Source organism: Gossypium hirsutum, chromosome D05 (assembly GCF_007990345.1).
Source record: "Gossypium hirsutum isolate 1008001.06 chromosome D05, Gossypium_hirsutum_v2.1, whole genome shotgun sequence".
Taxonomy (NCBI): domain Eukaryota; kingdom Viridiplantae; phylum Streptophyta; class Magnoliopsida; order Malvales; family Malvaceae; genus Gossypium; species Gossypium hirsutum.
Window position 1 is genome coordinate 27,473,564 of NC_053441.1, and position 16,263 is coordinate 27,489,826.

At 32.4% G+C, this 16,263-nt stretch overlaps 2 protein-coding genes and 1 long non-coding RNA gene across 5 annotated transcripts; 1 reads left to right on the forward strand and 2 right to left on the reverse strand.

The window, feature by feature from the left end:
- Positions 1 to 2,403: 2,403 nt before the first annotated feature.
- Positions 2,404 to 3,511, reverse strand: LOC107904887 (NDR1/HIN1-like protein 6). The gene has a single exon (XM_016831402.2). It carries the CDS (start codon positions 3,392 to 3,394, stop codon positions 2,618 to 2,620), a length of 777 nt encoding a protein of 258 aa, XP_016686891.1. The 5' UTR covers positions 3,395 to 3,511; the 3' UTR covers positions 2,404 to 2,617.
- A 1,799-nt stretch (positions 3,512 to 5,310) lies between these two features.
- On the reverse strand, positions 5,311 to 10,219 carry LOC107904886 (probable alkaline/neutral invertase D). Of its 3 annotated transcripts, XM_016831401.2 has the most exons (6): positions 10,015 to 10,218; positions 9,886 to 9,904; positions 8,899 to 9,294; positions 7,938 to 8,369; positions 6,362 to 6,920; positions 5,311 to 5,933 (listed from the first exon to the last, which is right to left on the reverse strand). In XM_016831401.2, exons 3-6 carry the CDS (start codon positions 9,283 to 9,285, stop codon positions 5,638 to 5,640), a joined length of 1,674 nt encoding a protein of 557 aa, XP_016686890.1. In that variant the 5' UTR covers positions 9,286 to 9,294; positions 9,886 to 9,904; positions 10,015 to 10,218; the 3' UTR covers positions 5,311 to 5,637. The 3 variants fall into 3 exon arrangements, with proteins under 3 accessions (XP_016686890.1, XP_016686887.1, XP_016686889.1); XM_016831398.2 differs by having other exon boundaries at positions 9,886 to 10,219; XM_016831400.2 differs by lacking the exon at positions 9,886 to 9,904 and having other exon boundaries at positions 8,899 to 9,885.
- A 439-nt stretch (positions 10,220 to 10,658) lies between these two features.
- LOC107904885 (uncharacterized) lies at positions 10,659 to 12,803 on the forward strand. The gene is made up of 3 exons (XR_001686381.2): positions 10,659 to 11,044; positions 11,181 to 11,252; positions 12,250 to 12,803. It is a non-coding gene; the product is annotated as an uncharacterized lncRNA (long non-coding RNA).
- The last annotated feature ends 3,460 nt before the right edge of the window (positions 12,804 to 16,263 follow it).

Sequence of the window (16,263 nt, forward strand, 5' to 3'; positions counted from 1 at the left end):
AGGCGGAGGCCTCCAAGGGAGAATGTGCAATCGAAGAAGTCTAAGCCCTCCAATGCAAGAGTGCAAAGAAAGGAGTGAATTAAGTGTCCACATCGTGGAAGTAAAGGAACCGAGAGTGAAGGTTATGAGAGTTGCGATGGTTGAGAGAAGCCGAGGGTAGAAGACGTGGCATAGTGACCCCAAAGAAGTCACTCACGTAGAAGGCATCGATACATATAATCAATAACGAGGGTATTGCTAGAACGAGTGGGGAGAATATCACGAACTACCCATGAATAAAGCTATCCAAAGAACTAGATCAAGTCTGAAATGATGCAAGCACAAGAAAACCGAGTCAAAAGATTCCTGGATTGTCCCGAAAGACTTTAGAACTCTAGAGAAGGGACTGAATCTTTGTAGAACTAATTAGAATTAAGCTTCTTGTCATTGGAACCAAGCCTAAAGCTACACGTGGCCTGTTATACATATAATCAGTTATTTACTCAGGATTGAGATAAGTCGCACAAAAATCCAAACCCAATAGATTGAAGTCGAATGTTTTAGATAATGTCCTTGAGAAAGAGGTGTTAGATCGAATTTGTCAAAATTAACTTATAAATTTTTAGGAGAGCCAAATTGCAATTTTCTCTTGTAAGCTTGTAAATTTATCATTTTTAAAAAGTTTAAATCATAATTTTATCATTTTAGGAGGGATAAAATATAATTTTATAATATATTAATATATTAATTTATAAATTTTCTGATTTTAGAAAGGCTTAAGTGCAATTTTTCATTTTAAGAAAGGTAGGTTGGCCTGTGTGTCACGACTTTTCATCGTGCAATCCGTGCAATTTTAGGTAATTTCTTCGATTCCAATGAACCTAAATCAGCCTAATTTTTAGAATTGAGAAGACACTGAAATAAAACGAAAGCAAACTCAGAAAAAGAAGAAACTACGAACAAAGAAAACCACAAAAAGTGAGTGCACACTAAGTGTTTGATTAAATACTATCAATATATATTTCTTTTAACTTAGAAAGGATGAGGTGATTGCAAATGAAGGAAGACATCTATTTATAGTTAAACTCTTCAAATTCAACGGTACAGATTGATTTACATCAACAGCTAAAATTAGTTTTCATCTATACAATAAGAGAGTATTACGGAATTTAAATTCTATACATGTTTATCCTTTAAGATTTACAAGAATTATCATGATAAATACAATTTACTGGAGTCTTTCAATTCAACCAAGATTCAAGTGATGGGTTTTTGCTTATATTCCACGAATCGGGTCAATTTAAGTAAATCAAATGAGTCCCAATTCATTTGTTGATGTCTACGGAACTTTCTATGCGCATTGGTTACGAGTTTTGATCCGCCGCCTGTGATATTGACCCGTGAAGGAGGATGTTTTTTAATTTAAAGGGAGTCATTCGGGTAAATTTTTTGTTGGCCGACACTTATCTGCAATTTCGGAGGGCTGCTGGGATGCTCAATTTCATTTGGAGTTTAGAGATCTGCCGTGGTAAACTATGTTATAGTAACCTGGAAAATATGGAAATAAAGGTGTGTAAGGCTAATTGAGCAAAAAACCTGTAACAGCTTTGATTTTGTCCTAAGTTTTAATGACTTTTTGAGATATGTAAGGGGAAGCAGAGGACATAGCAAGGGGTTGGGATGGTGTTTACCACCGAGAGGGGAGGACTAAATGAAACAAGTGCTGCTGTTGATAATAATTCAGGTGTAGCAGCAACGGGTGGTCTACTTCAATGGGTATAATCACGGTCTTGGTTTTGGTCGAAATATTGGGCCTGCACCCGTGCTAAAAGCAGAGCTTCTGTCAGTAATGGATGGCTTGGCAAATGGATTTAGGAAGATCATTTTAGAGAGTGATAGCTTTACAGGCTGTGCAGTCGGTTATTTCTGTCAGCTTGGATAATACCTACAACATGAGGTGCTGCGATGGCGGTGGGAGATGGGAGTGAGACGAGAATAATCAACCTGCTGCCGAGTTTTCTATGAAGGTGATTGCAGCGTTGATGGTCTATGAATGGAGATGGTCCTTGCTGTCAAATGATACTGTTGGTTATGTTGTTCAATCATTTTGTTCCGCTGAGTATATTTGAGTATGCACAAGTGAATTGAAGAGTACAAGATGTCACTTCGTAGCATTTATTTGGCAAGGAGGACAAATCCAAGCCTGGGAACGGAATCTCTTTTCTCTTAAATCATTTTGGCTTTAACATTCAATATTTAGTCAATACTATTCGAAGCTCTAACCCATTCTAAAACAACAATTTTGGTTTTAAAAATTGTTTTCTGAATCTAATATTTTTGTCATCACTCCCAAATTTCGGATTTTGAACAGAATAGGATATTACTATTATGATCTTCAACACAAAAAAAAAAATGGTAATACTATTGTATAATATATGGGTCTAGAAATAAATAAGAAATTACAGAGCTAGGTGCAAACAAACCAGTGTTTTTATTTTATAATATGGAGGACAAAACCTCATAAAAATCCTCCATTCTTATGGCAATACCAATATTAAAGAAAATAAACAAAAAAATGTGGATCAAGTAATATAAATGATATATTATATCTCAACCCCCATGGCCGTAGTTATAAACTCTAAAGTCTAAGCCTAAAGCTGCAACTACTGCTGGAAATTCTGATGGCATTGTTAGCAGATAAAGCATTCACCACAAGGCGGCACCTAATCCTGAACTTCATTTTCATGAGCTTTAAGCTCCCAAGCTTAACCCTCACAGTCTGTTTAGCCCTCAGCATCAAAGGTATGTTCCCCGTCATCTGCTGCTGCTGTTGCAGTGCCGTCAGCAACACTGTACCGTTCTGGACTTGCCCTGTCATCGGCAATACCAGCACGGTCGTGTTCCGATGACCTTGGTAGAATTTGGGTAACGCCCCTTCACATAGTTGGGTTTCATTGTACCATACGGTTATATGACTACCTCCGTCATAATATATTCCGATTCTTTTATTGGGGTTTCTGGCGGTGATGTTAACATCGAAGCTAGCAGATAAGCTGGAATTCACTGAACTGAGATCGAACTGCGTAACCCGCAGGCCGTCGATAGAATACTTGGGTAGCTTTGGTCGGAAAACAAGGAATAAGATGCCGACGATAATCCCCAGAATGACGATCAGAAGCAAGAGAAGAGACAGCGTCCAACACATGCACCTGCAACAACAGCTTCTTCTTTTCTTGGGAGCTGTCGAATGCTTAACAGGAGAAGGGCCATGGGACTGGGAGTTGAGTGGATGTTGTTCGACAGGGTTGCCGGTGTCGGATTTAGAAGTGGCTAGAGGAACCAAGGGAGCACTGGGGGAGGTTTCTGGCGGCGCTTCCACGTCTGGGACGGGATGGATTTTCTGTTGGTCCGCCATTGATGATGTACTCAATTCAATTCAATTCAAGCCTCTAAGGGAAGGTAACCATATAAATTTATTTTCTAAAATAAACCTCGAGAAAAATAGAATTAATATAGAGCAGGGGAAGGAAGCTATCGATTAAGTCATACGATAGAAGCTTCCTTTATTTGACTTTTTTCCTAATGACGAAGTTTTGATCCAAATATTCACCTAATGGTCCGCATTCATATTACAATCCTTTTGTAATTAAAATATATATTATATTTAAAATTATTTATATTTCCTTTTTAATTATTAAATAAGAAAATATTGTGTTTTAGCTTATTCGAATTCATATCCTCCCATATTGACAACAATACCGAATTAAGACTCAATTTATTATTTTATTAAAATTTTTAATACAACATAAATTATCATCTCACATAAAAAATTTGTGAGTTAGAAACAGATGGGGAATTCAGAATTGTTATAAAATTGACTGTAGACCAAGTTGAACCACGTGGATGGTAAATCAGCACTAATTTTATTTTTATATTTTTGAATTTGGGAAATCAGCACATAGACTTAGGATTTGTTAAAGGTTGGGCATCAGGTTTTTCATATGATAATAATCATAATTCTAATGGTCAAAATTTTCTATTAATCCTTGTCTTTTACAAATGTTTTAAATTTAGTCCTCGTACTTTAATTTGATCAATTTTAGTCCTGTACTTTTCAAATTTTTAAAATTTTAATTTTGGCCCAAACAATAGCTGTTTGTTTAAATTCAATGACTAGTTATGCAATACACATACTGTTGTAGATTGTTAATCCATTAATTAAATTTTTTAGTGAGAAATATGTGGAAATAATAAGCCAACACAACATTAAATATATGATAATATGTTTAACGCATCAGATTTAGAAATAAAATAAAAATTAATTCAATGAATTTAACAGTTATCATATGGTGATAACTAAAATTTAAAAAGCACATGGCATAAAAATAACCAAATTAAATTGTAGAAACTAAATTCATAATTTTTACAAAGTATAAGGACTAATAGCAGAATTTAACAAATTATAATAGTCAAATTGGACAAAATAGAAGCCTGTACTTGAACTAATGACACATATCGAACTTAATGTTGAAAAAAGGAATAAAAAGTAGAGAAAATTACAAAATATTTGTTGAGGATGGCATCAACTACTTGGAAGGGGGAGCCATAACTTAAAGGAGCCGCCTTCAAAATTGAATATTTAGGACAATCTTTGATGAATAGCTTTCTTTTGGGGATTTTCTTCTATGGTTCCATTTTATGTTATTATTTATTTAACATCTTTAGCTTTTATTTAAGTGGAAAACGAAGACCATGATGTCATGACTCTTAATAAAAGCTTGCTTCCATTTTCAACTTTGAATATTTTTCATTATAAGTAATCCAACAATCAAAGGTTTAGTACTTTTCAGAAGGATAGCATGACATTTCATAATTCAAGTTTAAAATAATCAGTCGAATATAAATAGAATTGCAAGCTTAATGTTTAACTTTAAGGAATAAAATTTCTTAAGCTTCAAGTAACTTTTAATAATTTCGGTTTAAACCCAAATTAATAAATAATTATAGACATGATTTAATATTCGTGATGAATAATGTGGATTCGAATATTTACAAATATTTAACTTATTTCAGTATTTGTGCAGTTTTTTATCAAGCTCAGACATTCTACAAATAATTTCATTAATTCAAATTTGGACTATAAACGAAATCTAGTTTTAAAGTAAATTGGAATTTGGAGAAGTGAATGTTGGATATAGGTCACTTGGCATGGTAAAAAGCAAAATGTTGTTTAAAGTAGTGCAGAGGCTGATATTTAGATCAGTTGCTCATGGAGTTTGTGAAGTGTTGGGGATTACAAGGTGTATTGGGACAACAAAGTCGCAATCTCCATTGTTCGTAATCAAAATTTTCATGATAGAACTAAAAACATTAAAAGTTGATACATCCAGTGTTATATTCATTTGTCTTTCTTAGATAGACAAAATTTTCTTTGCCGTTTCGGCCTTAAAAATCTGACCCTGAAACAGCATAATGTATCATTTTATTATAAATGTAAAGAAAAACCAGCTACTATACACAAAAAATCCAACTTTTGATCATACCCTAAATAGGCAAATGCCAAAGAATAGTGTTATAATGAAATTTGAAGGTCCTCTTACCTTCCGTCTGTTTTGTCCCCTCTACTCATCCACGTTTTGTTTTGTTAGTTTAGAGTGTTTAGCAATTCCAGGAAGATGATCTCTTTATCATTGGCTTCCTCTGTTTGTCCTCTTCCAAAGCGATCATCCCCAAGTGTGATGGATCCTCTAGCATCATTTTCGCCACTAAATATCCAGCTATTGACCATGTCTGGTACTTCCTTGCTTGTTTGCCGATAAATCTCCCGAGTTTTCCGTCATAATATTCTGGCCAGCCATCTTTCAACAAACGTGTCTCCGCAAGATCAATTGCCTGCCTTGCAATTTGTGGCCTTCCCGTTTTGATGCAAGCAGCTGTTAGCAACCACAAAAGCACTGCGTATACGAAATAGTGGAAAATTGCCAACGGTCACATTCTAACATCCAATAATTCTAATAAGAAAGGTGATAATAAACTCAGCAATATCTTCAGTTGGAAAAATGCAGATGAAAATGTTAATACATCAGTAGCCTCATGATTCCTAGTTCATGACTGTTGAATGTCAAATACAGATACTTCAAGAAAAAAGAAGAGTTGAAACAACATAAATCCCACTCATCTAAATGGCAACAACTACTTTCTACCAGCTTCATAGTTTAACAAAATACCAACAATAAATTTCTAGTTAATAACAAACAATAATAAATTGTTTTGTCAATAAGACAACATGAGTTACCCATAAAACAAATAACTTCGGTTCTTATAAGATCAAAAGCACTATAATGGTGAAGATAGATAATAGATTAGAGAATGATGGTAATACCTGGCCAAGATCCTCCATTGTGATAACTCCATCTTGTGTTCTTAGGGTCACAACCGGTGACAATTCGCCATTCATGTTTTTCTATTGCAGGATAAGCTATTTTTAAAGGCATTTCTCCAACAAGTTCATCCCAACGGGCTTCAATAAGATCCATAATAGCCACTGATTGCTCTGGTGTTGCAAGAGAAGATAAAATTGCTATACAGTTACCTAAACAAAACCATCGGAAATCCATCCTTGCAGGACTAACATTCCCAATAAAGTAGCCACCACGTGTTGGCATAAAATCAAATATCCAGTCAGGGATAGAATCGGGAATAACATTAAACTTATTTACTGCAGTGTGAGAGTACTCCTCAGTCTTATATCTGTAAATATCATTTAGTTGTTGAAAGTCAAGCCAAAAGTAACTACGCATGTGATAGCTCAAGGCATGTAAACGCTTCTCAATTCTTTCAATGCAATCTTTTCCTTCGGCATCTTGCTTCAGCATTGATAATGCACACCTCAGAGCCATATAGAAAAGCGCTTGAATTTCAATAGGATAACCATAAACATCCTGTAAAATAAGTTCACATCATAATAGGAACATGCAATTAAGACTCCTTGGTCCCATAAAGGGAAGGGCTGGTGACGATAAATACAAAAATATCAATCTCCATCACCTCTGTTTGATTTTCTATTCAGCAAAGAAAGAAAATAAGGAGTTCATAAAGCACTAATGCAGAGGCATAAAGCAAATTAACTTCTTAAGTATTTTTCATCAGCATAAGTCATCAAGTAAGAGGAAAATTTGAAGAATTCATTTAAGATCCATTTACCAATAAAAAAAAAAGGGGAAGACAATAGCTAAAAAGATTTCTAGGGAAACATGAATGCAACAATTAGTACTAAAGTACAAGCATAACTTGGTGATCAATCTTCAATAGGCAAATACAATTTAGAATCCAGATACAAATTGTTTCCTTGATGAATATTTAACAGCCCAAAATCCCATATTGGAAATTTGTAATGAATTAAGGAATGTAAATAGAGACCTAAGTGTAACAATAAGACAAAAACTGTAACACCCAATTGGCCAAAACATACCATACCTCAAAGGTTGGGTCATCACTATAGAAGAACATAAAGAACATTGTTCCTTAATAGTTAATCAAAGCCAAAAGAGCATTTGAGACAAACAATGTATTATTGGTAAACTATGACTATTTTACACGTATATTCATATCATATATATGATATTAAATAATGCCAAATTCACTTGCTTGATTGGCTTACCAAGCCTCTACAAGAATGGTTATCAATTAAGAGTATGTTTCTTTATGTCATACTGCTCTATTCTATCTGCTATTCAGCAGTAGCAATAAATAATAATTGGATGTACATTATTTTTTGCATTAATTATCCATATCTATCCAAATTCCAATTTTCATAATGTTAGACACTTTTTATTTCTCAACTTCCTAGCATATCTCACATAAAATAACTACAAGACTGGTAAGGAAACTTACGAAAAGGAAAGCACACAAAGATGCACAAAATAGAGGGAAACATTAAGAAGTGAAGGCTGGGTTACCATTCTTCGATCGATCATAGAGCATCCATCAGCACAAAGCAGTGTTGGAAATGTATCAAATCCTTCTGCTAAACACAGAGTAAGTATAAGCCTCATCCCTTTTTGACACTCAGGCCTCTCAGCTAGTGATAAATCCCCAGTAGATTTTGTGTATGCACGGAGCAGAATGATCCACCAGAATCCAGAGTCAACTGGAGCAACTCTTCCAATGGCACTCTCTCCAAAATCAGCAATAATCGTGTCCAATTTACGTACAGGGTCATGTAGAACTTTGAAGCTAGCTGGCATTGCTCCTTCTCCTAGCTTGAACCTATCTACTTTTTTCTCCCACCCTTGAAGTTGTAGAGTCTTCAAGAGAAAGTTCTTGACTATTTCAGGCTCTCCATTCATCAGAAAAGCCAAAGCACTAGGTACAAAATCTCTAACAAAAACCTGAACAAATCAACAATTTATTAAAACATGAACAGTCCAAGAAATTTTCAATATCATAACTCACCAGATGGTAATAGATTTTCGGCATTAAACATAATTGCAGATATTTTGAATTTTCCTCAATCTTTAACTTAAATAAAAATATTTTAAAAACAAAAATGTCAGTGATCATTTAACTTAATCTTCCCATTTTCCCTACCAAACCTCATTTTAACAATCAGGATTCCTAATTCATTTTAAAGTTCAATTATTGTTCATGTTTGGCATTAAGTTTCACGTAGTCAAATTTATTCAACTTGGACCAAGGTTGGTACCATTAAATGATCTAGTCCCACATTCAATTAAGGCCTGAGTTTGTTATAACCTTATATCCAGGAAAGCTTTCCATTTATGGCCGATTAATTTTAGGATGGATGCTTAACAAATGATCATATTCAATAATAGATGTCATAATTTATAATTTCATAAATACGCAACAAGAATTTCAATACTCCTAAAAAGGATGCCCACTATCTGATGAGAACTTTACCTGATCATAGTTCAAAACTTCCTCGGAAGCATGATCATACGCAGCAATGGTACCAACTGGTTGGCCTCTGAAATACACCAAAGTCCTCCTGAGAGCTTCCCAAGCTTCAGCCACAATGGGGTGCGGATCAAAGGAATTTCTATCCCAAGAAGCCGGAGTATCAATACCTGACCTCCCGCAGGGCGAGTGCATGCCCTCATAATTGTCATAACTCCCTCTTGTGAGAATCATAGGGAGCTCACTGAGTGACCTTTCATCAAATGATCTTTGCCTCTCTATGTTAAGCCTCGGCTTATCAAGGAGGCGTGAGAGATCATGATCATCCATTTCAGAGAGGGAACAAATAGAGCTCACATTTCTAAGTCCCATCACTTTAGTCCCATCCATTTTCTTTGTCTAAATTGCACAAAAAATACAACTCTCAAGTTTCAGAAGAAGAGATTTATGCTCAAAAAAGAGAAGATAAAAGGATTAGATCCCAAAATATTTTAGATAACAGCAATACAAGAGTAGCAAAGAAACATTCTTATATAGAAACTGAAATGCTAAGACTATATCTAAAAGTTGATGAAATAAAAGCCTTGCTTTGTTATCCATTCAACAATCATTTGCGCCAATCACGGCAATGGCTTAGTGGCAAACTCGTGTAGGTTTCAAGTTGATTGGCATGAGATCAGGATCCTTGCGTTTTGGAAACCCTTTTCCCCTTCCCATTGAAATGTTATAAAGATGAAACAATCATTTGCCTTTTTGTCCCAGTGCAGAGAACAAAATCAAATTTAATCAACAAAATCATCATTAATATGGATTTGAGGATAATGGACATTAAATGAATATGTTTTGAGTAATTTACAGCATTATACTTTACTAAAGGAAAACAAATTAATCAAGATTAAGAAAAATTGAAGGAAACAGATTAAGCTGCAGAAAAACCAACAAAGAGTATGAAAAACAAATAAACAAAAGAAATAGTACAGATGAAGTCACCTGAAAAGTAAAACCAGATCTGATAGTCAGCCAAAACATCAAAGAAACAAATCAAAACACCGAAACACCTCCCAAAAAAGGAAAAAGAAAGTAAAGATTCATATAATAATAAGGACAGGAAAAGCAAACCTTTAAGAAAGCAAAGATGTCGGAGAAGTGAAATCTCAGGCAAGCCCAACAGAGATAAAATTACTGAATATTTGGCCGGAAATTGGTCGGAGAAAGGAAAAAACAAAAACAAAAAGGAGAGAAAAGGAAGGAAAATGAAAAAAAGAGAAGAAAAAACAGGTATGCTGTGAAGATATGATATTTATAGAGTGAGGGAAAGAAAAGACTTTTGAGAAAGAAAAACAATTGTAGTAATAATTACAACCGTACGACTACCGTGTCTTTCTCTGCCCTTTGAACAACATAAAAAGGAAATGATGGGATGGGACTAAGTTTACCGGTAATAGCCGGTGAAAGCAAGTGTAAAATGTCCCACGCGTTACCCGACAACATTGTTTGGAAATAAAGCAGAAGTTTTATTTTCACCTCTATTTATTTAATACATTTGATTTTCCAATTTTACAAAAAAATATATTTTCTTTTATTTAATTTTTATAATAATTATTAATAATTTTAAATAATTTTTAAAAATTTTTAAAAATTTAATTAATTGTTGACTTAGTATACGTGAATGTCATGTCAGCAGAGTTAAGGATATTTATTTTTAAATGAATTATTAAAATAATTTTTTTGTAAAGTTAAAAGTTATTAGCATAGGTTGGGTTTGTTTTTTCAACTCTTACACTGTGTTTGGTTCAGTGTAATAGGTAATCCATTGCGCCTCGATTACGCGCCTATTACATTACCGACCCATTCCGGCGTTTGGTTCGTTGTAATAGGTATTACACGCGTATTACAATCCCGACCTAATCCCTGAATTCCCTGCTTTTCTATTCCCTTCCCAAATTGAGGATTACCCATTACGTCCGGCTTCCCTTCCCAACTCTCTGTTTTACCCTCCTTCCCCACCCGACCCTCTCCTTTTTCTGTCCTCATCATTTCTCCTCGTCTGCCTTTACCGATTCTCTCTGTCGATCATTTTTTCCCTTTCATTTGTTGCAGCACGTTTGAAAGCCACTGCTTCATTTTTTTCTCTCGGTCTCGGCGTGAGGTATGAATCTTGAACTTTTCATTTTAGTTTTCTGTCTTTGCCTTGGATTGTGGTTGCTTTGCATGCTGATTTGTTTGTCTTTTCATTTCTTCATTTTTTCTATCGGTCTCTGTTTTCGCCGGCTTCACTGTCTCAGATCTTCAGTTCAACTAATAGGCAGAGTCTCTTTTTGAACTGATTGCTTCACTTCATCGTCCCCAAATTTCAGGTGGTATTTCCATTATACAGATGTGTATATATATTATTTTCGTTTGGATGCTTTTGATTGACATGCAAACTGGTCAATGTAATTAGGTGATTTTCGGTACTCACGAAACTATTTGATTTTTTAAAACTGTGATAAATAAATAAATAAAAAGGTTGTTGAATGATGTGTTTGACTGGCCTTTTATGCGTAATCTTATAAGCTATACATTTGGTGAGTGGTTGATCTGTTTGATAGAGTGATTTAACTTGGATATCTGTGCTTCGTTTTACTGGGGAGAGTTTATTGAATAGAATTTCTCATAATATATCGATTTTAAGTAGTAGGGGAACTTTTAGGTATTTAAAGCGGGTGAAATTGTAGATTTGGATATTTTCATTTTATGAAAAGTTGTTGTGGCTAAAAGCCTTACCAAACTTTGTTTCCAATGATTTCAAGTTGATTGTGAGCAATACTGCCCTGTGGTTTCTTTTGATGTTTGCGCATGCCAGGCTGCATTTTGATAACCCAATGAAAGTTTAACTCAACTCACCTCTCATTTCATAGGATATTATGTTTGAGAATGAAATGCCGCAATTTCATGAGTTTATGGAATTGATCTCATATGCATACCTGGAATAGTTTTTTTTTTATTTCCTTTCATTTCTTTCTGCTCTTATGCAAAACAAATGGGAGTTTGCTTTATAGCATGTTATTTGATTCAAGGACAAATATTATATAACAAGATATGTTATATGGTTTGCCAGACTAAAGAAATGCTCCACATGGACACAATGAAAAGACTTCCAGTTCTGTAATATCTGGACTACAAACTAGCAGATTGTGAAAAAACTAAATGCATTTTACTTCTGCAGTTTTTCCTGGAAATTGCTTTCATCTATCTAACCTAATATTTGTGCTCTGCGTATTTGCATTTTGTTTGTTTTGCAGTTTCTATACAAGAAATCTGTTTTTCTTTTTTGATATTTGTACTCACAGATATTCTTCCTTGAATTCCTAGATTTGGATCTTGCAAATTAGAGATAAGTCGCAAGAGGAACTATGAGTTGCTTTGGCTGTTGTGAAGAGGATGGCATCTTGTGACAATTTGCAAAGTTCTGGATATTTATGAGGAGAGGCTGTCAAAGAACAAGTACTTGGCTGGTGATTTCTTCAGCCTTGTTGACTTGAGCCACCTGCCATTTACTCAGTACTTGGTGGGTCAAATGGGAAAGGAATACATGACAACCAGCAGGAAGCATGTGAGTGCTTGGTGGGATGATATTAGCAGCAGACCGTCCTGGCAGAAGGTTCTCCAGCTCTATGCTCCTCCTTTCTAAGAATTGAAAATGATGCAATCTGGGGATGGGGTCTTTTTAATGATGTCTGCTTTGTTGTTTAGCAGTTTGGTTTGGTTTGGGGTCTGGTCTTTGACTGTTTTAAGAGGCCAACTAATTATCCTATGTTAGTTATACTTACAATAAAATGTTGGTAGGGGTAGGGGGTTACAGTTATCGTTTTGTTTGCCTATGTTTGATATTATGAATAAAGATGAAGAAATCATGGAGATATCAAAGAGAATCAAGTGCACAATTGAATGCGCTTCAAAGGCAAATTTTTTCTTTTATTTTCTATGGTTTTATTACTTGTTGATTTTCTTTTTGTTGGTTTAAATCTTCGAAATAATTGTCCAAAAGGTTTTGGTAGTGTTGGCATTAGCATTAATAAAAGTTTGAGCTTACTATGAGTATAATTTGAACCCAAATGTGGTAGTGTTGGCATTGGCATTAATAAAAATTTACCATTACTATGAGTATAATTTGAGCTCAAATCACATTTGCGGTCACCCAAATCATATTTGAGGTGATAAATACTTTATCCATCAAGTTAATACAGGGTTCAAGTTAATTATGGTGTTTATTTCTTGTTAATAATTTATACAAACTTATGATTATAAGTAGTGTAAAAAAGGTAAATTATTTACTATGATATCAAACAAGTGAAGTGGCTTATTATAAGTTAATTATATTTATGCAGAATATAATTCTCAAGTTATATTATGATTTTAGTAAATTCATATAATAATATTTATTATTAACAATTTTATGAAATTATATATCATTATTAAATTATATTTAATATTAATTATTTTAAATTATATAAATTCATATAAGAATATTTATTATCAAGAATTTTATGAAGTTATATATTATTATTAAATTATATTTAATAATAATTATATTAAATTATAAAAATTCATATAAGAAAATTTATTAGTAATAATTATTTTAAATTTTATTAAATCATATATTTTAATTAAAATATATTTAATAATAATTATTTCAAATTATATTTTATAGTATCATATATTATGATTTTAAGTAAATTCATATAAGAATATTGATTATTAAGAATTTTATTAAATCATATATTTTAATTAAAATATATTTAATAATAATTATTTCAAATTATATTTTATAGTATCATATATTATGATTTTAGTAAATTCATATAAGAATATTGATTATTAAGAATTTTATTAAATCATATATTTTAATTAAAATATATTTAATAATAATTATGTTAAATTATATTTTATAGTATCATATATTATGATTTGAGTAAATTCATATAAGAATATTGATTATTAAGAATTTTATTAAACTATATAATTTAATTAAAATATATTTAATAATAATTATGTTAAAATATGATTAAATTATTTATTATTGATATTAATAATCATATTAAAAGTTAATAACAATAACAATAATCATTTACCAAAACAAATTTATGCTAAGGGTATTCTAGTCATTTTAATTTTTTCCATTATGCTATTACACCTCTATTCCATTCAACCAAACACAAGATTACTATTACGCCTCTATTCCATTACATTCAACCAAACAGTTGATTTGCTATTACACCTCTATTCCATTACGCCTCTATTCCAATACGCCTCTATTCCAATACAGTGAACCAAACGTGCTCTTATTGTATTCGTTAAGGTATCTTTCTTATTGATATTGGTATGCATGGATATTGATATATTTTGATATATTGTTTTGGATTAATTGATGTTTATAAATGTTTTTTACACATATATTTATAGTTTAATATTTAGTCACTTAATAAGTTATATGTATTATAGATACATGCAAATATATTTTAATTACATGTAAAAATATTATATGTATAGTCTAATTTTTAGTTTCTTAATATCAAAATTGTGTACCAACTAATATGAATTGGTACCCACCAATATAAGTCAGTATTGGCTAAAACGGGCTGAAACACATTGAAATAGTTGAAATGCATCAAAATTGAACCTAGACTACTTAGTACCTATTGAAAATAGAAACAGTATGTACTAGTGTCACAAAACTAGAACTTTAGTTTGGCAAACAATGCAGTCTTAGGTAAAAAGTTAGCTTCAAATCTGCCTCAGTTAGCTTAACTCTCGGAAGATGAGAATTCTCACAGAAATTTTCTAATGCACCAAAATAAAACAGAAGCAAACTCAAAATGAAAGAACTAAAAAAGCCACAAAATAATGCACATAACGCGTTTGAATAAATGCTATCAAATTCTCTCAAATATATTTTTAACTCAAGGATGAAGTGATTACAAATGAAGTGCGAAGGCTCTATTTATAGTTAAGGTCTCTCAGATCCAACAGTATAGATGGGATTATACCAATGGCTGGGATTAGTGCCTATCACAAGAGCATTAAAGGATTTAAACTCTCTATATTTTTTATCCTTTAAGATAATTATCCTGGTAAAAAACAAGTTACGGAAGTGTTTATAATTCAACTAGAATTCAAGTAGACGGGCCTTAAGTCTCTTTCAAACAATGGGTTAATCATGTCGGGCATGATCCCAAGTGAAAATGAAGGGTTTGAAATATGCGTCTCAATTGCGGGTTCCTTTACGCGGCCCGTGACACTAGTCGATATGATTGGTATCGGTATAGTACCGACTACCTCGCTCTTAATTGATTTTGGTTCCTAAATCTAATTTTGGGTTAATCTACTTGGATTCAATGTCTAATTTGTTACCCGAATTTCTTTTGTTTCACTTTTCTAACGTTCAATTTGGTACCAAAGATTTTTGAATTTAATACTTTGAGTTTTCTTTTTGTGTGTCTTAATTAAGTATTTAAGTTTAGCTTCAATATTCAATTTAGTATTTAAATTTTTTTGTCCCAATTAAGTACTTATGTCTTTTTACTAGAGCATACGAGTCAAATATTCATTAGATCACATATTATCCTTTAGCCTAGGTAACAAATTAAACATCGAAGCTAAGCTCATATACCAAATTGAGACAAAAAAAATCAGGTACCAAATTAATCATTGACATCAAACACATGTAACAAATGGTATATTATTCAAGCCTAAAATAATTAAAATTTAATTGAAATTTTCTAATTTATTTAGATAATTTTTTACATTTTTAAATATTTAAAATAAATCTTTAACTTTTAATTTATAGTAAAATAAGCTTCACTTTTAATTTATATTTAAATAAATTATTAATAAAAAATATTTATTTTAAAATAAATCAGATGAAAAATATTATTTTTATTTACATGAATTAATTTATTTTTTAATATCTTAGTTTTTAAGCCTTTTGTAGTCAATTATAATTTCATTTAATTTTGAGTACTTATCTTTTTTAGGTTTGAGTACTTTTGTTAATTCTTTTATTTGCTTTTAAATTTAGATTTATACTTAATCTTTATTCTTATTTACTTAACGCAAAAAAATTAATTTTTTATCGTCAAAAATTTTTTATATTTTAATATATTTAAACAAAGCAAGCCTTTTGGGTTGATGTCCCATTACAAGTTTGGCATAAGAGGATTTCTTTTTCTTTTTCTTTTTTCTACTAAAAGATGGATACATTTAGCTTTACAAGCACCGCTAGCTTTGTCGTGATGTAAGGACGTCATCAAACACATGTAGACTTGTCTTCCAGCTTAAAGTCAATTTAGTTAAGCAATTAACAACTTGATTATTTTCTCTAGGAAT

Bases quoted from the DNA above. Each gene is read 5' to 3' on its own strand.
- LOC107904887 (XM_016831402.2), bottom strand. From the start codon at position 3,394: ATGGCGGACCAACAGAAAATCCATCCCGTCCCAGACGTGGAAGCGCCG.
- LOC107904886 (XM_016831398.2), bottom strand. From the start codon at position 9,924: ATGTTTTGGCTGACTATCAGATCTGGTTTTACTTTTCAG. The intron at 9,295-9,885 runs GTGACTTCATCT...TGTGCAATTTAG, and splicing joins GATCTGGTTTTACTTTTCAG to ACAAAGAAAATGGATGGGAC. The intron at 5,934-6,361 runs GTATTACCATCA...TCGTATACGCAG, and splicing joins CAATGGAGGATCTTGGCCAG to TGCTTTTGTGGTTGCTAACA.